At 42.3% G+C, this 23,840-nt stretch overlaps 1 protein-coding gene across 7 annotated transcripts in view; it reads right to left on the reverse strand.

Moving 5' to 3' along the window:
- The window catches only part of cfap74 (cilia and flagella associated protein 74), a 460,813-nt gene that overhangs the window by 107,632 nt on the left and 329,341 nt on the right, over positions 1 to 23,840 (reverse strand). For all 7 annotated transcript variants that reach the window (XM_059952433.1, XM_059952430.1, XM_059952431.1 and 4 more), the window contains one exon: positions 6,931 to 7,018. In XM_059952433.1, the coding sequence (XP_059808416.1) occupies positions 6,931 to 7,018 (88 nt within the window). The remainder of the gene's footprint in view (positions 1 to 6,930; positions 7,019 to 23,840) is intronic.

Genomic DNA, 23,840 nt, shown 5'->3' on the forward strand with positions numbered 1-23,840 from the left:
GACTATGGTCCAGATATAGGTCAATGGGACTAGGCAGATTAATAGTTTGGCAAGGACTAGATGGGCTGAAGGGCCTGCTTCTTTGATGTAGTGCTCCATGACTCTAAATATTTGTGGCAGGGGAGATATTATCAGAAAGAAAACAAGAGTAACTCAGAATTTGTACTGTGAAAGGTTGTGGAAGAATGGATGTAAATAAAGTGACAATGTCTGAAGCCTTTGGAGTGACAAGACAAAATTTCGGAGTCAACAGCACAAGGCATTCTGCAGATGCAGGAAATCCAGAGTAGCACACACAAGATGATGGATGAACTCAGCAACTGAGGCACCACTCACTGAAATGAAACTGTCAACATTTCAGGCCAAGACCCCACTGACTGACTTGCTGAGATCCTCCAGCATTTTGTGTGTGTGTGTTACAATACAAAGTCAATCCCTAAAAAAATTTAGGGAATAGGCTTTTTCCATTGAGAGTAGGGGAGATTCAAACAAGAGGACATGAGTTGAGAGTTAAGGGGCAAAAGTTTAGGGGTGACATGAGGGGGAGCTTCTTTACTCAGATAATGGTAGTTGTGTGGAATGACAGGCAGGTTTGGTTTTGTCATTAAAAAAAATTGGATAGGTATATGGACAGGAAAGGAATGGAGGGTTATGGGCTGTGTGCAGGTAGGTGGAACTAGGTGAGAGTAAGTGTTCGGCACAGACTAGAAGGGCCGAAATGGCCTGTTTCCGTGCTGTAATTGTTATATGGTTATATGGAACGGGCAAGTGAAATATATTGCACCTTGTGCTGAGACTGTGGATTGCAACACTACAGTTACTGGCTGCAGCAGAGGGCATGATATTCGGATTATTGTTTTCATTGTTTGGGCATCTGACTGTATGCCCACTGAAAGCACTAGGAATAAACATGAAATTATTCAAACCAGAACTCTGATGTGGATGGTCCCATGCCCAACTGTGAAAGGAACAAGGTTGGGCATGAGGCTAGCAATCCCATCTAGTAAAAAAAGCAGTGCTCTAGAAATGCCAACAGAACCTCCAAAGTTCTTACCCTTGGAAGAGGAAGGATCTTTAATAGGCTACACCTTGAAAGATTGGAAGACTAGCCTAGGACAGAGGACTCTGATGAGCTGCTGTCAGCGGCCTATGCCCCAGTAGGGGTGATGGGTTTAAGACCATAAGACATAGGAGCAGAATTAGGTAGAGACTGCTTCACCATTCAATTATGGCTGATTATTTTTTCCCTCTTCAATCCCATTAACTGACCTTCTCCCTGTAAACTTTGATGCCGTGTCCAGTCAAGAACCTATCAATCTTGCTTTAAATAAACTCAATGACCTGTCCTCCACACCTGCATGTGGTATCAAATTCCACAAATTCACCACTCCCTAGCTAAAGAAATTTCTCTGCATATTTGTTTTTAATGGATGCCCCTCTATTCTGAAGCTGTGCCCTCTTGACCTAGACTCCCCCACCATGGGAAACATCCTTTCCACATCTACTCTGTCTAGTCCTTTCAACATTTGAAAGGTTTGAGGAAGAGAGGAAGGAAGGGAAGAAAGGAAGGAAGGGAGGAAGGCATGGAGGGAGGGAGGGAGGAAAGAGAGGGGTGGAAGGAAGGGAGGGGTGAGATGGAGGAAAAGGGGAGGGAGGAAGGGAAGAAAGGGAGAGGGAAAGAAAGAAGAAAGATATGAGGAAGGGAGGGAGGGAGAGAAAGAGGAAGGAAAGGGAGGGAAGGAAGGAAAGGGAGGGAAGGAAGGAAAGGGAGGGGAGGAAAGGGAAGGGGAAGAGAAGGGGGGATGGAAGGAAGGGAGAGAGGGAAGGAAAGAAGGAAGAAAGGAAGGGGAAGGGGTGAAGGGAAGGAAAATGGAAGGGAGGGAAGGAAAGGAGGAAGAGGGATGGAAGAAAGGGAGGAAGGGAGGGAGGGAGAAAAGAAGGGAGGGAGGGAGAAAAGAAGGGAGGGAGGGACGGAAGGGGAGAGAGGGAAGGAAAGAAGGGAGGAAGGGAGGGAGGGACGGAAGGGGGAGAGAGGGAAGGAAAGAAGGGAGGAAAGGAGGGAGGGAAGGAAGAAAGGAAAATAATAATAATAATAATAATAATTTCAGTAACAGTAATTCAGATCCAGGTGGCTTGCTGAAAGTCCATCTTTTATATTGATCATTTGGAATGAATGCAAGCAGGCTTTTTCCACTGAGGCGAGCGAAGAAAAAAAAACGAGAGGACATGGGTTAAGGGTGAAGGGGGAAAAGTTTAAAGGGAACATTATGGGGAGCTTCTTTACACAGAGTAGTAGGAGTGTGGAATAAGCTGCCAGTTGAAGTGGTGAATGCAGGCTCACTTTTAACATTTAATAAAAACTTCGATGGGTACATGGATGAGAGGGGTATAGAGGGATATGGTCAGTGGGAGTAGGCAGATAAATGGTTTGGCACAGTCAAAGGGGCCAAAGGCCCTTTTTCTGTGCTGTAATGTTCTATGGTTCTATGGAATGAACTGAACAGGCACAAGTCAATGGCATGGGAACAAGAATGCAGTGATATTGCTTTTAGGTCGGGTAGGTTTATTTCAAGTCAGGACTAATTAGAACCTTGAAGCTCACGGTGTATTTTGTAAGGTCAGGGTTGCTACAAAGCTCCAATTCCACCACTTTTATATTCATAAGGTGAATGATCATTGCTCTGAGAAGTTATGATTGATCAAACATTTAAATCATCCAAAGGCATAGGCAAAGTAGACAAACAATATCCTTTTCCTTTGTCTGGTCAGGGAAAGTGAGGAGGTGATAGAGAGGAGCTATAGGCAAGTAGTCACACTGGGGCCTCAAAAGAGATAAGTGAGTAACAGTCAGGAGAGGAAAGGGTGAGAGGCAAGTACTAGAGAGTACCCCTACGGATGTCCCCTTTAACAACAAGTACTCCTGTTTGAGTACTGTTGGAGGAGGATGGCCTACCTGGGGGAAGCAACAGTGGCCACGCCTCTGGCACAGAGTCTGGCCCTGTGGCTCAGAAGGGCAGGGAAAGGAAGAAGGCAGCAGTAACAGGGGACTCTATTACTGTTACAGGGTCAGACAGGTGATGCTGTGGATGCAGGAAAGAAACTCAGATGGTAGTTTGCCTCCCAGTTGCCAGGGTTCGGGATATTTCTGATCGCGTCCACGATATTCTGAAGTGGGAAGGTGAACAGCCAGAGATTGTGGTACATAATGGTACCAATGACATAGTTAGGAAAAGGGAGGAGGTCCTGAAAACAGATTACAGGGAGTTAGGAAGTAATTCGAGAAGCAGGACCTCAAAGGTAGTAATCTTGGGATTACTGCCTGTGCCACGTGACAGTGAGTATAGGAACAGAGTGAGGAGGAGGATAAATGCGTGGCTGAGGGATTGGAGCAAGGAGCAGGGATTCAGATCTCTAGATCATTGGGACCTCTTCTGGGGCAGGCAAGACCTGTAGAAAAAGGATGGGTTGCACTTGGATCCAAGGGGGACCAATATCCTGGCAGGGAAATTTGTTAAGGCTATTGGGGAGAGTTTAAACTAGAATTGCTGGGAGATGGGAACCAAACTGAAGAGACTGGGGAAGAGGCTGTTGGCTCACAAATAGAAAAAGCTTGGAGACAGTGCGAGAGTGAAGATAGGCAGGTGATAGAGAAGAGATACACTCAGCCCAATGGTTTGAGATGTCTCTATTTTAAAGCAAGGAGCATCATGAACAAAGCGGATGAGCTTTGAGTGCGGATTAGTACTTGGAGCTATGATGCTGTGGCCATTAATGAGACTTGGATGGTTCAGGGGCAGGAATGGTTATTTAGAGTGCCAGACTATAGATGTTTCAGAAAGAGGTGGGGACGTGGCACTGTTGATCAGAGATACTGTCACAGCTGCAGGAAAGGACTAAGTCATGGAGGGATTGTCTACTGAGTCTCTGTGGGTGGAAGTTAGAAAAAGAAAGGGGTCAATAACTCAACTGGGTGTTCTTTATAGACCACCCAATAGTAACAGGGACATCGAGGAGCAGATAGGGAGACAGTTTCTAGAAAGCTGTAATAATAACAGGGTTGTCATGGTGGGAGATTTTAATTTTCCAAATATTGATTGGCATCTCCCTAGAGAAAGGGGTTTAGATGGGGTAGAGTATGTTACATGAGCTTAGGAAGGTTTCCTGACATAATACGTAGATAAGCCTACAACAGGAGAGGCTGTATTTCATCTGGTATTGGGAAATGAACCTGGTCAGGTATCAGGTCTCTCAGTGGGAGAGCCTTTTGGAGATAGTAATCACAATTCTATCTCCTTTACCATAGCATTGGAGAAGGATAGGAACAGACAAGTTAGGAAAGCGTTTAAATGGAATGAGGGGAAATATGAAGCTATCAGTCAGGAACTTGGAAGCATAAATTGGGAACAGATGTTCTCAGGGAAATGTACGGCAGAAATGTGGCAAATGTTCAGGGGGTATTTGCGTGGCATTCTGTATAGCTAAGTTTCAATGAGATAGGAAAAGGATCTTAGGGTACAGGAACTGTAGTGTACAAAGGCTGTTGAAAAACTAGTCAAGAAGAAATGAAAAGCTTTCCAAAGGTTCAAAAATCTTGGTAATGATAGAGATCTATAAGATTACAAGGCTAGCAAGAGGGAGCTTAAGAATGAAATTAGGAGAGCCAGAAAGGGCCATGAGAAAGCCTTGGCGGACAGGATTAAGGAAAACCCCAAGTCATTTGACAAGTATGTGAAGAGTGAGAGGATAAGATGTGAGAGAATAGGACCAATCAAGTCTGACAGTGAAAAAATGTGTATGGAACCAGAGCAGAGATCAGAGATACTTAATGAGTACTTTGCTGCAGTATTCACTGTCGAAAAGGATCTTGACGATTGTAGGAATGACTTACAGTGGATTGAAAAGCTTAAGCATATAGACATTAAGAAAAGGAATGAGCTGGAGATTTTGGAAAGCATCAAGTTGGATAAGTCTCAGGGACTGGATGAGAAGTATCCCAGGCTACTGTGGGAGGTGAGGGAAGAGATTGCTGAGCCTCTGGCAATGATCTTTGCATCATCAATGGGGCCAGGAGAGGTTCCGGAGGATTGGAAGGTTGCAGATATCGTTCCCTTATTCAAGAAAGGGAGTAGAGATAGCCCAGGAAATTATAGACCAGTGAGTCTTACTTCAGTGGTTGGTAAGTTGATGAAGAAGATCCTGAGAGGCAGGATTTAAGTACATTTGGAGGGGCATAATACAACTCGAAATAGCATGGCTTTGTCAAAGGCAGGTCGTGCCTTACGAGCCTGACTGAATTTTTTGAGGATGTGATTGAACATGTTGATGAAGGTAGAGCAGTATATATAGTGTATATGGATTTCAGCAAGGCATTTGATAAGGTACCCCATGCAAGGCTTATTGAGAAAGTCCAGAGATATGGGATCCAAGGGGAACTTGCTTTATGGATCCAGAATTGGCTTGCTCACAGAATTGGCTGTAGACGGATCATATTTTGCATGGAGGTCAGTGACCAGTGGTGTGCCTCGGGGATCTGTTCTGGGACCCCTACTCCTCATGATTTTTATAAATGACCTGGATGAGGAAGTGGAGGGATGGGTTAGTAAATTTGCTGATGACACAAAGGTTGGGGGTGTTGTGGATAGTGTGGAGGGCTGTAAGATTATTAAGATTATTAAGGGATTGGACAAGATAGAGGCAGGAAATATGTTCCAGATGCTGGGAGAGTCCAGTACCAGAGGGCATGGTTTGAGAATAAGGGGTAGGTAATTTAGGACAGAGCTAAGGAAAAACTTCTTCTCCCAGAGAGTTGTGGGGGTCTGGAATGCATTGCCTCGGAAGGCAGTGGAGGCCAATTCTCTGGATGCTTTCAAGAAGGAGCTAGATAGGTATCTTATGGATAGGGGAATCAAGGGATAGGGGGACAAGGCAGGAACCGGGTATTGATAGTAGATGATCAGCCATGATCTCAAAATGGCGGTGCAGGCTCGAAGGGCCGAATGGTCTACTTCTGCGTCTATTGTCTAAGATGTTATAGTGGGACATCAATAGGATGCAAAACTGGGCTGAGAAGTGGCAGATGGAGCTCAACCCAGTAAAGTGTGAGGTGGTTCATTTTGGTGGGTCAAATATGATGGCAGAATATAGTATTACTGCTAAGACTCTTGGCAATGTGAAGGATCAGAAAGATCTTGGGGTCTGAGTCCATAGGACACTCAAAGCTGCTGTACAGGTTGACTCTGTGGTTAAGAAGGCATACAGTGATGGATGTGTACATTATAGAAAAGGTGTAGAAGAGATTTACCGGGATGTTGTCTGGATTGGGGAGCATCCCTTATGAGAATAGGTTGAGTGAACTTGGCCTTTTTTCCTTGGAATGACGGAGGATGAGAGGTGACCTGTTAGAGGTGTATAAAATGATGAGAGGCATTGATTGTGTGTATAGTCAGAGGCTCTTTCCCAGGGCTGAAATGGCTACCACGAGACGGCACAGTTTTGAGGTGCTTGGAAGTAGGTACAAAGGAGATACCAGGGGTAAGTTTTTTGCACAGAGAGTAGTGAGTGGGTGGAATGGGCTGCTGGCACCGGTGGTAGAGGGGGATATGATAGGGCCTTTTAAGAGACTCCTTGATAGGTACGTATAGCTTAGAAAAGTAGAGGGCTATGGGTAACCTTAGGTAATTTCTAATTAAGTACATGTTCGGCACAGCATCGTGGGCCGAAGGGCCTGTATTATCCTTTTGGTTTTCTATGTTTCTATGTTTCCCAACGGTAAAATGTCTAATACCAGACAGCATGCATTTAAGGTGATCATTGCTCTGAGAAGTTATAATTGATCAAACATTTAAATCATCCAAACTGTTTCATTGAAAGTAAGCAAACATTTAAAGTTTCACCTGGATATGAATGTTTAAAATAAAGAATAGTATTAACCTGATTTTCCACCCAGATGTTCATTGGAGCCTGCAGGACAAGTGTTGACGAATTAAAGTAAATATTAGCATCTTCAGGTAAAGATTTTCTGTAATAGATAACATATCTTTTGAAAATATATCATTTACAGCTTCTGTGAATTTCAGATTTACAAAGTATATTTCTAAATTTAGCACATGTCCTTGGCATGAACTAATCCTGAATCTTCCAAATTACTCATATTGGAGTTTGTGTACATCTCTAAATCTACATCTCTTTGCGTACATCTATAATGGTTACCCCATTATAGGGCAGATGTCAAGGCTTTCGAAAGGGTGCAGAAGAGGTTTACCAGGCTACTGCCTGGATTAGAGCATGTGTGCTTTGATAACTGGTTGGACAAGCTTGGGTTGCTTTCTCTGGAGTGACAGAGGCTAAGGGGAGATTTGACACAAAGTTGTAAGAGTATGAGAGGCATAGACAAAGCAAACAGACAATATCCTTTAACCAGGGTTGAAATGTCTAATACCAGAGGGGATGCATTTAAGATAATGGGGGTAATTTTAAAGGAGATGTGAGGGGCAAGATTTTACACAGCGAGTGATGGGTTCCTGGAATACACTGCCGGAGGTGGTTGTAGCATTAAGGACTTTCAAAAGATAGCTAGATAGGCACATAATTGTAAGGAAAATAAGACTATATGACCATAAGACATAGGAGCAGAAATATGTCATCAGAGATTTCTCTGCATCTCTGTTTTGAATGAACGCCCCTCTATCCTGAGGCTGTGCCCTCTTGTCCTAGACACTCCCACCATGGGAAATCTCCTTTCCACATCTACTCTGTCTAGGCCTTTCAACATTCGAAAGGTTTCAATGAGATCCTCCTTCATCCTTCTAAATTCCACTGAGTACAGGCCCACAGCCATCAAACATTCCTCATATGATAACCCTTTCATTCCTGAAATCATCCTTGTGAGCCTCCTCTGGACCCTCTCCAATGCCAGCACATCTTTTCTAAAATGAGGAGCCCAAAACTGTTCACAATACTCAAGGTGAGGCCTCACCAGGGCGTTATAAAGCCTCAGTATCACATTCTTGGTCTTGAGATTAATATTAACATGACATTTGCCTTCCTCACAACGACTCAACCTGCAAGTTGGCCTTCAGGGTGTTCTGCACAAGGACTCCCAAGTCCCTCTGCATCTCAGATTCCTGGATTTTCTCCCCATTTAGAAAATAGTCCGCACATTTATTTCTACTACCAAAGTGCATGACCATGCATTTTCCAACATTGTATTTCATTTGCTACTTTCTTGCCCATTTTCCTAATCTAAGTCCTTCTGCATCCTACCTGTTTCCTCAACAATACTTGCCCCCCACCAATCTCCGTATCATCTGCAAACTTGGCAACAAAGCTGTCTATTGCATCATCTAAATCATTGATCGCATAAAAAGTGGTCCCAACACCAACCCCTGTGGACCATCACTAGTCACTGGCAGCCAACCAGACAAGGATTCTTTTATTCCCACTTGCTGCCTCCTACCAATCAGCCAATGCTCTAACCATGTTAGTAACTTTCCTGTAATACCATGGGCTCTTAACTTGGTAAGCAGCCTCGTGTGGCACCTTGTCAAAGGCCTTCTGACAGTCGAAATACACAACATCCAATGCAGCCCTTTTATCTATCCTAATTGTAATCTCCTCAAAGAATTCCAAAAGGTTTGGCATGCAGGATTTTCCCTGAAGGAAACCATGCTGACTTTGTCCTGTGTCACCAAGTACACCATCACCTCATCTTTTTGAAAGATCATTTCTAATGCCACCACAATCTCTAATGCTACCTCTTTCAGGACTCTAGGGTGTAGTTCATCTGGTCTGGGTGACCTTAGGTACATCAGCTTTTTGAGCACCTTCTCTCTTGTAACAGTCACTGCACCCACTTCTCTTCCTTCACACACTACAACATCAAGCATACTGCTAGTGTCTTCCACAGTGAAGACTCATGCAAAATACTCATTTAGTTCATCTGCCAGCTCCTTGTCCCCCATTACAATTTCTCCTGCCTCATTTTCTAGCGGTCCTCTATCCATTCTCTTTTCTCTTTTATTTTTAACATACTTGAAAAAACTTTTACTATCCACTTTGATATTATTTGCTAGCTTGCTTTTATATTTCATTGTTTCCCTTCTAATGATTGTTATAGTTGCCCTCTGTAGATTTTTAAAAACTTCCCAATCCTCTACCTTCCCACTAATTTTTGTGTGGTTGTATGCCCTTTTTTTTGACTTCCCTTGTCAGCCACGGTTGTATTATTTTACCGTTTGAGTATTCCATCATGTTTGGAATACATATGTCCTGCACCTTTCTCATTTTTCCCCAAAACGCACACCATTGCAGGTCTGCTGACATCCCTGTCAGCAGCTCCTTCCAAATTACTTTTGCCAACTCCTCTCTCATACCACTGTAATTTCACTTACTCCACTAAAATACTGCTACGTCAGACTTTACTTTCACCCTATCAAATTGGATAGGTATATGGACAGGAAAGGAATGGAGGGTTATGGGCTGAGTACGGGCCAGTGGGACTAGGTGAGAGTAAGCGTTCAGCACGGACTAGAAGGACCGAGATGGCCTGTTTCCGTGCTGTAATGGTTATAATGATCACTGCCTCCTAAAAGTTAATTTACCTTAAGCTTCCTTATTAAATCTGGTTCACTACACAATGTCCAATCAAGAATTGTCTTTTCCCTAGTGGGTTCAGCCACAAGCTGCTCTAAAAAGAAATCTGTAGGTATTCTACAAATTCCTTCTCTTGCAATTCAGCACCATCCTGATTTTCCCAATCTACCTACATTTTGAAATTCCCTATGACCATCATAACATTACCTTTTTTACATTCCTTTTCTACCTCCGATTGTAATTAATAACCCACATCCAGACTACTGTTCAGAGGCCTGCATATAACTCCCATCAGGATTTATTTTTTACACTTACAGTTTCTTAACTCTACCCATGAGGATTCTACATCTTCTGATCCAATGCAACCTCTTTCTTAGGATTTGATTTCATTTTTTATGAACAGAGCCACCCCTCCTTCTCTGCCTACCTGCCTGTCTTTTGACAAGATGTGTGTCCTTGGATGTTAAGCTTGCAACAATGATCTACCATTAGCCACAACTCAGTGATGCCTACACTGTCATACCTGTCTAATTTCTAACTGCATTACAAGCAAAAGATCGACCTTATTTTCGCAGCTCATGGTTAAGCCCACTAGGGAATTAACTTGCAGGTTGAGCTGGTGGTGAGGAAGGCCAATGAAATGTTAGCATTCATTTCAAGAGATCTAGTATACAAGTGAAGGGATGTGATGCGGAGGCTTTATAAGGCACTGGTGAGGCCTTATCTTGAGTATTCTGAATACAGTCGGCCCTCCTTATCTGCGGGGGATTGGTTCCAGGACCCTCCACTGATACCAAAGTTCGTGGATGTTCAAGTCCCTTATTTAACATGTATGAGTGTGGTGGTCTTTAGGACCCAGCAGAACCTCAGACTTTATTTAACTTGTCTCCATGTGGTGGACGTTAGGACCTGGCGGCACAGCTCCGAATCCACAGTGTTTCTGTTCACAAAAATAATCACGATCGCGATTGAAAATAAGGTGTAAGTAATAAAGTGATCGGAAAGAGGTGAAATGCCATCGGTCATTGGAAAAGCGTTAGGCTACAGTCAGTCAATGATCGGAACAATTTTAATAGAAAATTTGAAAGGCCCTGCCCCGATGAAAGCTACAATTATTACTAAGCAACGCAGTGGTTTAATTATTGAAATACGTGTATTTCTTAAGTGATCTATATGCATAGAAAGGTAAAATATGTACTACATACTAAGAAAAACGTTTGACTAACTGACGCTAAATAATACCGGATGTACCTGTTCTGACTTCAAATCTGACTTAAAGACCGACTCAGGAACAGAACTCATTCATAACCCAGGGACTGCCTGTTTTTTTAAGTCATTTCTAGATCATTTATAATACATAATTCAATGTAAATGCTATGTAAATAGTTGTTATACTGTATTGTTCAGGGAATAATGACAAGAAAAATAGTCTGTACATGCTCAAGCAACGAGTGCTGGAGAGCGAACTTCCGGGTTTTCCCGATCCATGGTTTGTTGAATCTGTGCATACGGAATCCACGGATAAGGAGGGCCGACTGTAGTTTTGGGCCCCTCATCTTAGAAGAGATGTGCTGACATTGGAGAGGGTCCAGAGGAGGTTCACAAGGATGATTCTAGGAATGAAAGGGTTATCATACGAGGAATGTTTGATGGCTCTGGGTCTGTACTCACTGGAATTTAGAAGGATGAGGGGATATCTCATTGAAACATTTTGAATGTTGAAAGGCCAAGACAGAGTAGATGTGGAAAGGATATTTCCAATGGTGGGAGAGTCTAGGACAAGAGGGCACAGCCTCAGGACAGAGGGGTGTCCATTCAAAACAGAGATGCAGAGTAATTTCTTTAGCCGGGGGTGGAGAATTTGTGGAATTTCTTGCCACATGCAACCTTGGAGGCCAGATAGTTGGGTGTATTTAAGGCAGAGATTGATAGGTTCTTGATTGGACATGGCATCAAAGGTTACGGGGAGAAGGCCAGAACATGGGGTTGAGGAGGAGAAAAAAGTTCAGCCACAATTGAATGGCAGAGCACACTCGATGGGCCAAATGGCCTAATTCTGTTCCTATGTCTTATGATCTTATGGTTTCAGCTATTCTGGATTGGGTGATGTGCAGTGAGCCAAAATTGATTAGGGAGCTTAAGATAAAGAACTGTTAAGGGCCAGTGATCATAATATAATAGAATACACCCTGAAATTTGAAAATGTGAAGCTAAAGTCAGATGTATCAGTATTACAGTGGAGTAAAGGGAATTACAGAGGCATGAAAGAGGAGATGACCAAAATTGATTGGAAAGGAACACGAGCTGGAATGACAGCAGGACAGCAATGGTTTTAATTTCTGGGAGCAATTTGGAAGGTGCAGGATATATACATCTCAAAGAAGAAGTATTCTAAAGGCAGGATGACACAACTGTGGCTGACAAGAGAAGTCAAAGCCAACATAAAAGACAAGGAGAGGGCATACAATACAGCAAAAATTAGTGGTAAGTTAGAGGATTGGGAAGCTTCTAAAAATTAACATAAGGCAACTAAACAAAATCATAAAGAAGGAAAACATGGAATACGAAGGTAACCTAGTCCAAAATATTAAAAAAGATACCAAAAATTTCTTTAGATTGATAAAGTGTAAAAGAGAGGCAAGAGTAGATATTGAACTGTTGGAAAATGATGCTGGAGAGGTCGTAAAGGGGAAGAAAGAAATGGCCGATGAACTGAATAAGTACTTTGCATCACTTCATTATGGAAGACACAAGCAGTATGCTGGAAGTTCAAGAATGTCAGGGGGCAGAAGTGTGTGAAGTTGCCATTACTAGGGAGAAGGTTCTGGGAAACTGAAAGGTCTAAAGGTAAATAAGTCATCTAGAATGGTTGTCCATACCCCAGGGTTCTGAAAGAGGTGCCTGAAGAGGTTGTGGAGGCAATAGTAATGATCTTTCAAGAATTAATTGATTCTGGCATGGTTCCAGAGGACTGGAAAATTGCAAATGTCACTCCTCTCTTCAAGAAGGGAGACAGGCAGAAGAAAGGAAGAAGACAGGCAGAAAGAAAAATCTTACCTGGCAAATCTGTTGGAATTCTTTGAAGAAATAACAAGCAGGATAAACAAAGTAGAATCGGTTAATGTTGTATACTTGGATTTTCAGAAGGCCTTTGACAAGATGCCTCACATGAAGTTGCTTAACACGTTAGGAGCCCATGGTATTACAAGAAAGACACTAGCATGGATAGAGCATTGGCTGATTGGTGACTAGTGGCATTTCACAAGGGATCTGTGTAGTGACTTCTTTTATGTTATATGTGAATGATTTGGATGATGGAATTGATGGCTTTCTCCAGGTTTGCAGACAATACAAAGATAGGTGGAGGGGCAGGTAGTGTTGAGGAAGTGGAGAGGCTACAGTACGAATTGGACTGATTAGAAGAATGGGCAAAGAAGTGGCAGATTGAATACAGTTTTGAGAAGACACACAAAATGCTGGAGGAACTCAGCAGGCTGGGATGCACTTATGGAGAAGGTTTAACAGTCAATTATTTGGACTGAGACCTTTCTTCAGGACCCTTTTTGAGTCTTGAAGAAGGGTCTTTGCCTGAAACATTGACTGTTTACTCTTTTCCATAGATGCTGCCTGGTCTGCTGAGTTCCTTCAGCATTTTGTGTGTGTTGCTTTAGATCTCAAGCATCTGAAAATTTTTTCATGTTTGGGTTTATCATTTGAGGAGCATTTGATGGCTCTACTCGCTGGAATTCAGAAGAATGAGGGGTGACCTCACTGAAATCTATTGAATGTTGAAAGGCCTCGATAGAGTGGATGTGGAGAGGATGTTTCCTATTATGGGGGAGTCTAAGATGAGAGACACAGCCTCAGAATAGAGGGAAGTCCATTTAAAAAGAGATGAGGAGGAATTCCTTTAGCCAGAGTGTTGAATCTGTGGAATTCATTGCCGCAGGCAGCTGTGGAGGCCAAGTCATTGGGCATATTTATGTCAGAGGTTGATAGATTCTTGATTAGTCAAGACATAAAGGGATACCGGGAGAAGGTAGGAGATTGGGGCTGAGAGGGAAAGTGGATGAGCCATGATGAAATGGAGGAGCAGATTCAATGGGCCAAATGGCCTAATTCTGCTCCATCTTATGACCTTATGGTCTTATGGTATATTTTGTGTATTCAAATATAACACCTACTGTCCTGTATTCATTACCCCTCTTTTAAACTTTACTTTACTTCCATGTTGTCTGAAGTTAAATTCTTATCCCTTTCTAAATTATTGTATTTTTCTTTATTCTGCAGTCTTAAGTAACATCTCTGGCATTCTCCTTCCCTTTTACTTCTTCTAAGCTGTTGAAGACTCAAGAAGGCATCATGAAGGGCTCTTGCTATCCAGGACATGCCATCTTCTCATTACTACCATCATAGAGGAAATACAGGAGCCTGAAGAAACACACTCAAAATTTAGAAACAACTTCTTCCCCTCCAACATTAGATTTCATGAACTAATGAACATTACCTCAATATTTTGTCCTCTTTTTGCACTATTTTATATATATTTGTATTATATATTTTTATGGATTAAACTGTATTGCTGCCCTAAAACAACGAATCAGGATGGCGCCAGTCAACGATTCCCTGAGCAGCATCTTCTAGATAGCCAATCTCTCTGATTATTTCACTTCCTCTACGTCTTCTGCTTGCTCTTTCTGTAAAGTGGACCTTACAAGGCCCATGAAGTCTGCTCTGCCATTCCATCTCTTTCAACCCCATTTTCCTGCCTTCTCTCACTAACCTTTAACACTCTTACTAGTCAAGAACCTATTAATGTCTATTTTAAATATATCTAATGACTTCATCTCCACAGCTATCTATGGCAGTAAATACCACAGATTCACCACCCTCTGGCTAAAGAAATTCCTACTCATCTCTGCTCCAAATGGACATCCCTCTATTCTGAGGCTGTGTCCTATACTGCCCCACTTCCAGCCTCCCTGATGGCCACAACTGCACCAGGTGTGTTGAGCTGCAGCTCCTTAGAAACCAAGTTAGAGAACTAGAGCTGCAACTTGATGACCTTCTGCTTGTTAGGGAAACTGAGGAGGTGATTGATAGGAGCTACAGGCAGGTAGTCACACCAGGGCCACAAGAGACAGATAAGTGGGTGACTGTCAGGAGAGGGATGGGAGAGCGTAGGTAGAGGAGAGCACCTCAGTGGCTGTCCCCTTAATAAAAGAAACTCCATATTGAGTACTATGGGGGGGGGGGGGGGGGTTGACGACCTACCTGGGGACCAACAGTGGCCGGGCCTGTAGCTCAGAAGGGTAGGGAATCAAGGAGCATGGCAGCAGAAATAAGACCATAAGACATTGAAGCAGAACTAGGTCATTTGGTCCATTGATTCTGCTCTGCCATACAATCATGGCTGATCCTTTTTTTTCTACTGCTCAACCTCATTTCTCATCCTTCACCCATTACCTTTGATACCATGTCCAATCAAGAATCTGTCAATCTCTGCCTTAAATACACCCAACAACCTGGTCTCCCCAGCTGCACGAGGCAACAAATGCCACAAATTCATCAGCCTCTGGCTAAAGAAATTTTTCTGCTTCTCTGTTTTTTGAATGGACACCCCTCTATCCTGATTCTGTACCCTCTTATCCCAGGCTCTCCCACAGCCATCAAACATTCCTCTTATGATAACCCTTTCATTCCTGGAATCATCTATTAGTACCCTCTGCAAAGCCAGCACATCTCTTCTAAGATGAGGAGCACAAAACTGTACACAATACTCAAGGTGAAGCCTCACCAGTGCCTTGTAAAGCCTCAGCATCACATCCCTTCTCTTGTACTCTAGACTTCTTGAAACGAATGCTAACATTGCATTGCCTTCCTCACCACTGACTCAATCTTCATATTAACCTTTAGAGTGTTCTGCACAAAGATTCCCAAGACCAATTGCATCTCAGATTGTTGGATTTTCTCCCCGTTTAGAAAATAGACTGCACATTTATTTCTACTACCAAAGTGTATGACCATGCATTTTCTAGCATTATATTTCATTTGCCACTTTTTTTTTTAACTTTTTTTATTGTATTTTTAAATGGTTACAAAGTATGAAAAAACTATATAACCCTTACCCCCTCCCCCCTAACTGCCCTATAGAAAAAAAAGAGAAAGAAAGAAAAAAAAAGAAAGAAAGAAAGAATGCCTGGTTGTTGGAAGATCTCCACATGCTCCATGGAATTCGTAATAACTTTAATATGTATATTTATTTCTTTCCCCTAATAACCAATTGTTTCATCTTCAGAGCATCTATATATTTAATCCTGTCTTTTGTAAATAAGGGCTCCGAATTTTCAGAAATGTTTCATATTTATCTCTTAAATTATAAGTAATTTTTTCTAATGGAATACAACCATAGATTTCTTTCTTCCAAGAGTCTATACTTAAATGTGTATCCGATTTCCAAGTAACTGCAATAGCTTTTTTGGCTACTGCCAGTGCAATTTTTATAAATTCTTTCTGATACTTATTTAGTTTGAGTTTCGGTTTTATCCCTTCAATATCACCTAGTAAAAATAATATTGGATTATGAGGAAATTGTGTTCCAGTAAAAGTCTTAAATTTGTCCAAAAAGGTTGAATTTTAGAGCAAGACCATGTCGAATGTAAAAAAGTACCAGTTTCCTGGTTACATCGGAAACGCTGATCCGATAAATTTGGATTTAATTTTTTTATTTTTTGTGGTGTAATATATAATTGATGTAGAAAATTATACTGCACTAATCTTAACCGAACATTTATTGTATTTGTCATACTATCAAGACATAGTCTTGACCAATTTGTTTCTTCAATTTTAATATTCAAATCACTTTCCCATTTTTGTCTTGACTTATGGACTCCTTGTTTAATTACCTGTCTTTGAATCAAATTATACATGCAAGATATAAATTTTTTAATATTTCCTTTTTGAATTAAAATTTCTATTTCATTAGATTTCGGCAATAACATTGTTTGACCTAATTTTTCTCTTAAATAAGCCCTTAATTGAAAGTAACAAAATAAAGTGTTATTTGATATTACCAATAACATTAGTAGGTAGAGTAAATACTATAAAAATGAATATATTCCCTAGATTACAATATTTATTTCAATCATTACCAATACAATTACCCCAGAAGTTTTTTCAAGAGTTAAACAAATATGTGAGGAAATTCCTCTGGAAAGGTAAGACGTCAAGAATATCGTTGGAAAAATTGACATGGAAATTTGATCTAGGAGGATTACAACTTCCAAATTTTAAGAATTATTATAAAGCAAATCAACTTAGATTTATTGCATCTTTTTTCGAGAAAGATAAACCGGCATGGATTAGAATAGAATTAGATAAAATAGGAGAAAACGTAGCAGAAGATTTTATATACAAATGGGAATCTAAATGGATACGGGAAAAGAAAGAATCTCCTATATTAAAACATTTGATTGATTTATGGAATAAGATAAATGTTGATGATGAGACAAAAAAATCTTTATTAGCAAAGAGATCTTTAATTCAAAATAGACTTATTCCTTTCACAATGGACAATCAACTTTTATATAATTGGATTCAAAATGGGATTAGATATATAGGGAATTGTTTTGAAGGAGGTATATTAATGTCATTTGATCAATTTGCCACTTTCTTGACCGTTCTCTTAATCTGTCTGGGCCCTTCTGCAACCTCTGTTTCCTCAACACTACCTGCCTCTCCACCAATCTTCATATCATCTGCAAACTTGGCAACAAAGCCATCTATTTCATCATCTATATCCAGCATAAAAATAAGTGGTCCCAACATTGACTCCTGTGGAACACCATTTGTCACTGGCAACCAACCAGATAAGAATCCTTTTATTCCCACTCGCTGCCTCCTTCCAATCAACCAATACTCTAACCATGTTAGTAACTTTCTTGTAACACCATGGGCTCTTAACTTAGTAAGTAGCCTCATGTGTGGCATCTTGTCAAAGTCCTTCTGAAAATCCAAAACCACTGCATCCCCTTTATCTCCTTTGGTCTTTATCAATCATGGGATTGAGTTTAGGAGTTGAGAGGTAATGTTGCAGCTATATAGGACCCTGGCCAGACCCCACTTGGAGTACTGTGCTCAGTTCTGGTTGCCTCACTACAGGAAGGATGCGGAAACCATAGAAAGGGTGCAGAGGAGATTTACAAGGGTGTTGCCTGGATTGGGGAACATGCCTTATGAGAACAGGTTGAGTGAACTTTGCCTTTTCTCCTTGGTGCGACGGAGGATGTGAGGTGACCTGATAGAGGTGTATAAGATGATGAGATGTTTTGATCGTGTGGATAGTCAGAGGCTTTTTCCCAGGGATGAAATGGCTAGCATGAGAGGAAGCAGTTTTAAGGTGCTTGGAAGCAGGTACAGGGGAGATGTCAGCGGTAAGTTTTTTTTACGCAGAGAGTGGTGAGTGCATGGAATGGGCTGCTGGCAAGAGTGGTGGAGGTGGATACAATAGGGTCTTTTAAGAGACTCCTGGACAGGTACATGGAGCTCAGAAAAATAGAGGGCTATGGGTAACCCTAAGTAATTTCAATGATAAGGACATGTTTGGCAAAGCTTTGTGGGCCGTAGTGCCTGTATTGTGCTGTAGGTTTTCTGTGTTTCTATCCTACCTGAAATCTCCTCAAATTATTCCAACAGGTTCATCAGGCAGGATTTTCCCTTAAGGAAACCATGCTGATTTTGTCCTATCTTGTCCAGTGTCACCAAGTACTCCATCACCTCATCCTTAACAATTGAGTCTAACATCTTCCCAACCACTGAGGTCAGGCTAACTAGACTATAATTTAGGATGAGCTCAGCAGGTTGGGCAGCATCCGTTGAAAGGAGCAGTCAACGTTTTCGGCTGAGACCCTTCGTCAGGACTAAAGAAGGAGGGGGCAGGGGGCCTATAAAGAAGGAGGGAGGAGGGTGGAAAACCAATCAGAGGAAATATCAAGGGGTGGGGGAGGGAAAGCAGGGAGGGGACAGGCAGGAGAGGTGAAGAAGGACTGTAAGGGGAAAGCACTATGGGTAGCAGAAGAAGGCAGAATCATGAGAGAGCTGACAGGCAGCTAGAAGAGGAGGCAGAGTGAAAGTGGGATGGGGGAAGGGAGAGGGAGGGAATTACCGGAAGTTGGAGAATTCGATGTTCATACCAAGGGGCTGGAGACTACCCAGACGGTATATGAGGTGTTGCTCCTCCAACCAGAGTTTGGCCTCATCATGGCAGTAGAGGAGGTCATGTATGGACATATCCGAATGGGAATGTAAAGCAGAGTTGAAGCGTGTGGCAACTGGGAGATCCTGTCTGTTATGGCAGATGGAGCGGAGGTACTCAACGAAGCGGTCCCCCAATCGGCATCACGTGCCACCGATGTAGAGGAGGCCGCACCGGGAGCACCGGATGCAATAGATTACCCCAACAGACTCACAAGTGAAGTGTTGCCTCACCTGGAGGGACTGTTTGGGGTCCTGAATGATGGTAAGAGAGGAGGCGTAGGGACAGGTGTGTAGCACTTACACTTGCAGGGATAAGGGGTGTGTGTGTGTGTGCATGCGTGCATGCGTGTGTGTGTGTGTGTGTGTGTATGTGTGTGTGTGTGTGCGTGTGTGTGTGTATATATTAAGATATGTTCATACATGGCCTCCTCCCTTACATTCCTTCTTCACCTCTCCTGCCTATCCCCTCCCTGCTTCCCCTCCCCTACCCCTTGATCTTTCCTCTGATTGGTTTTTCACTTGGCACATTCCACCCCCCCTTCTTTATAGGGCCCCGCCCCCTCCTTCTTTAGTCCTGACAAAGGGTCTCAGCCCGAAACGTTGACTGCTCCTTTCAATGGATGCTGTCCGACCTGCTGAGTTCATCCAGCTTGTTTGTACGTTTATTTGACCACAGCATCTGCAGTGTACTTTGTGTATACTAGACTATAATTTCCTTTCTTCTGCCTTCCTCCTTTAGACAATAGACAATAGGTGCAGAAGTAGACCATTTGGCCCCTCGAGTCTGCACCGCCATTCTGAGATCATGGCTGATCATTCACTATTCACTCCTTTCTTAAAGAGTGGAGTGACAAGTGTAATTTTCCATGCCAGAGTCCAAAGATTTTTTTTGAAAGGTCATTGCTAATGCCGCCACAATCTCTAAAGCTATCTCTTTCAGATCCCTAGGGTGCAGTTCATCTGATCTGGGTGACTTATGTACCTGTTGGTCTTTCAGTTTTTTAAGCACCTTCTCTCTTGTAATAGTAACTGCACCCATTCTCTTCCCTCACACACAACATCTGGCACACTGCTAGTGTCTTCCACAGTAAAGACTGATGCAAAATACTCATTTAGTTCATCTGCCATCTCCTTGTTACCCGTTATTATTTCTCCTTCCTCATTTTTCCCAGAAACACACGCCATTGCTACTCTGCTGATATCCCTGCCTGCCACTCCTTCCAATTTACTTTGGCCAACTCCTCTCTCATACCACTGTAGTTTCCCTTATTCCTGAGATACTGCTACATCATACTTTAATTCCTCCCTATCAAATTTTAAGTTGAACTTAATCATATTGTAATTGTAAGGGTTCTTTTACCTTCAGCTCCCTAATCAGCTCTGGTTCATTACATAACATGCAATCCAGTACAGCTCATCCCCTAGTAGGCTGAATGACCAACTGCTCTAAAAAGCCATCTCTTAGGCATTCAATAAACTTACTCCCTTGAGATCCATTACCAACCTGATTTTCCCAATTGACCTGAATTTTAAAATCTCCCATGATGATCATAACATATCATAAATAAGGGACTATAGTTAGGGGGACAGATAGGTGATTCTGTGGGCATGAAAAATAGTACAGATGGTAGTTTGCTCCCAGGTGCCAGGGTTGGCGATGTTTCTGAATCGCAGTATCCTGAAATGGGAGGATGAGCAGCCAGAGGTTGTGGTACATATTGGTACCATGACATAGGTAGAAAATGGGAGGAGGTCCTGAAAGTAGAATGCAAGGAGTTAGAAGGAAACTGAGAAGTGGGACCTCAGAGGTAGTAATCTTGGGATTGCTGCCAGTGCCACACAACAGTGAGTATAGGAATAGAATGAGCTGGTGGTTAAACGCGTGGCTGAAGGATTGGAGATGGGGCAGGGATTCAGATTTCTGAGACCTCTTCTAGGGTAGGTGTGATCTGTATAAAAAGGACGGGTTGCACTTGCATCCAAGGAGGACCAATATCCTGGTGGGGAAGTTTGTTAATGCAATTGGGGAAGGTTTAAACTAGATTACCAGGTAGGTGGGAACCAAGGAGAAGATGCAGAGGATGGGGCGGTTGGCGTACAAGTAGAGACAGCTTGTAGGGAGCTTGTGAGGAAGGATAGGTAGATGATAGAGCAAAGAGGCACTCAGCCTGATAGCTCAGGATGTTTCTATTTTAAAGCAAGGATTATCATAAACAAGGTGGATGAACTTAAGAGCATGGATCAATACACGGAACTATGATGTTGTGGTCTTTACAAAGACTTGAGATGTCTCTGGGGCAGGAATAACTGCTGAGTGTTCCAGGCTTTAGATGTTTCAAAAATACAGAAATATTCAAAAATATTTCTTTACTCAGAGAGTGGTAGCTGTGTGGAATGAACTTCCAGTAAAAGTGGTAGAGGCAGGTTCGGTATTGTCATTTAAAGTAAAATTGGATAGGTAAATGGACAGGAAAGGAATGGAGGGTTATGGGCTGAGTGCAGGTCAGTGGGACTAGGTGAGAGTAAGCGTTCAGCTCAGACTAGAAGGGCCGAGATGGCCTGTTTCCGTGCTGTAATTGTTATATGGTTATATATGGCTACAGGGAGCAAGGCAAAAGAGGTGGGGGGAGTTGCATTGCTAATCAAGGATAGTGTCACAGATGCAGAAAAGTAGGAAGTCATAGAGGAATTACCTACTGAGTCAATGTGGGTGGAAGTCAGAAACAGGAAGGGGGAAATAACTCCACTGGATGTTTTTTATAGACCTCCTAATAGTAGCAGGGACATCAAGGAGCAGATAGGGAGACAGATTCTGGAAGGGTGCAATAATAATAGGATTGTTGTGATGGCAAATTTTAACTTTCCTAATATTAACTGGTATCTCCTTAGAGCAAGGGGTTTAGATGGGGTGGAGTTCGTTAGGTGTTTTCAGGAAGGTTTCCTGATGCAATATATAGATAAGTCAAAGGAAAGGAAAAAGGATAAAGGAAAGGCTGTACTTGATCTGGTATTGGGAAATGAACCTGGTCAGGTGTCAGATCTCTTGGACGGAAAACATTTTGGATGTAGTGATCACAACTCCTTCTCCTTTGTCATGGTGTTAGAGAGCAAGAGGAGCAGACAATTTGGAAAAACATTTAATTGGGGTAGGGGAAATATGATGATATCAGGCAGGAACTTGAGTGCATAAATTGGAAACAGATGTTCTCAGGGAAATGCACAGCAGAAATGTGACAAATGTTCAGGGAGCATTTGCATGGTGCTCTGCATAGGTATGTTCCATTGAGGCAGGGAAATGATGGTAGGGCAAAAGACTCATGGTGTACAAAGGACGTGGAAAATCTAGTGAGAAGAAAAGCTTTTGAAACGTTCAAGAAACTAGGCACTGATAAAGAGTTTTAGAAAATTACAAGATTGCCAGGAAGGAGCTTAAGAATGAAATGAGGAGAGCTAGAAGGGGCCAAGAGAAGACCTTCGTGACCAGGATTAAGGAAAACCCCAAGGCATTCTACAAGTATGCAAAGAGCAAGAGGATGAGCCATGTGAGAATAGGATTATTCAGGTGTGATAGTGGAAACGTGTGCATGGAGTCAGAGGAGATAGTGGAGGTAATTAAGGAATTCACCAGAGAAAAGGACCTTGGCAATTGTGGGAATGATACAGCGGACTGAAACGCTTGAGCATTTAGGCATTGAAAAAGAGCATGTGCCACAACTTTTGCAAAGCATTAAGTCAGATAAATTGCTGTGACTGGACGGAATATACACCAGGCTACTGATAGGAAGCAAGGGAGGAGATTGCTGAGGCTCTGGCCGTGACCTTTGCATCATCAATAGGGACGAGAGAAGTACCATTGGACTGGAGGGTTGCGTATGTTGTTCTCTTGTTCAAGAAAGGGAATAGAGATAACTCAGGAAATTATAGTCTAGTGAGTCTTACTTCAGTGGTGGTCAAATTGTTGGAAAAGTTCCTGAGAGACAGGATTTATGAACATTTGGAGAGACATAAACTGATTATGTGATCTGATTATAATCTGATTATACCTGATCATGGCTTTGTCAAAGGCAGGTCACCCCTTAAGAGCCTGATTGAATTCTTTGAGGATGTAACAAAACACAATGATGAAGGCAGAGCAGTGGATGTAGAGTATACAGTTTTCAGTAAGGCATTTATTAAGTTTCCCCATGCAAGGCTCATTCAGAAAGTAAGGAGACATGGGATCCTCACTTTATGGATCCAGAATTGGCTTGCCCCCTTAAGGGAAAGGGTGATGGTAGATGGTTTGTATTTTGCATGGAGGATGGTGTTCTGCAGTGATCTGTTCTGGGACCCCTCCTCTTTGTGAATTTTATAAATGACCTAGATGAAGAAGCAGGAGGGTGGGTTAGTAAGTTTGCTGATGACAGAAAGGTTGGGTGTGTTTGGATAGTCTTAAGGGTTTTCAGAGGTTACTGTGGTCACTGATAGGGAGCAGAGCTGGGCTGACAAGTGGCAGATGGGGTTCAACCCAGTTAAGTGATTCATTTTGGTAGGTCAAATTTGAAGACAGAATATAGTATTAATGGTAAGGCTCTTGACAGTGTATAGGATCAGAGAGATCTTGACATCTGTGTCCATAGGACACTCAAAGTTGCTGTGCAGATTGACAGTGTTGTTAAGAAGGTGTATGGTGTGCTGGCATTCATCAACCATGGGCTTGAGTTCAAGAGCTGTGAGGTAATGTTATGGCTATACGAGAACTTGGTGAGACCCCACTTGAAGTACTGGTCACCTCACTACAGGAAGGATATAGATAGAATAGAGAGAGTGCAGAGGAGATTTATAAGTGTAATACCCTGGTTCATATTTTTTACTATTATGCTGCTGTAAGCTGCTTGTTTGGGTACTGTTGAGGATAAGAGATAGGAGAATTTTGTTAGGATGGTCGGATTAAGGAGAGGTTTCTTTGATGAGGGACACGAAGGTTGGGCTTAGTGCTTTTTGTTCGAGGCAAG

Source organism: Hypanus sabinus, chromosome 27, assembly GCF_030144855.1.
Source record: "Hypanus sabinus isolate sHypSab1 chromosome 27, sHypSab1.hap1, whole genome shotgun sequence".
Lineage (NCBI taxonomy): Eukaryota > Metazoa > Chordata > Chondrichthyes > Myliobatiformes > Dasyatidae > Hypanus > Hypanus sabinus.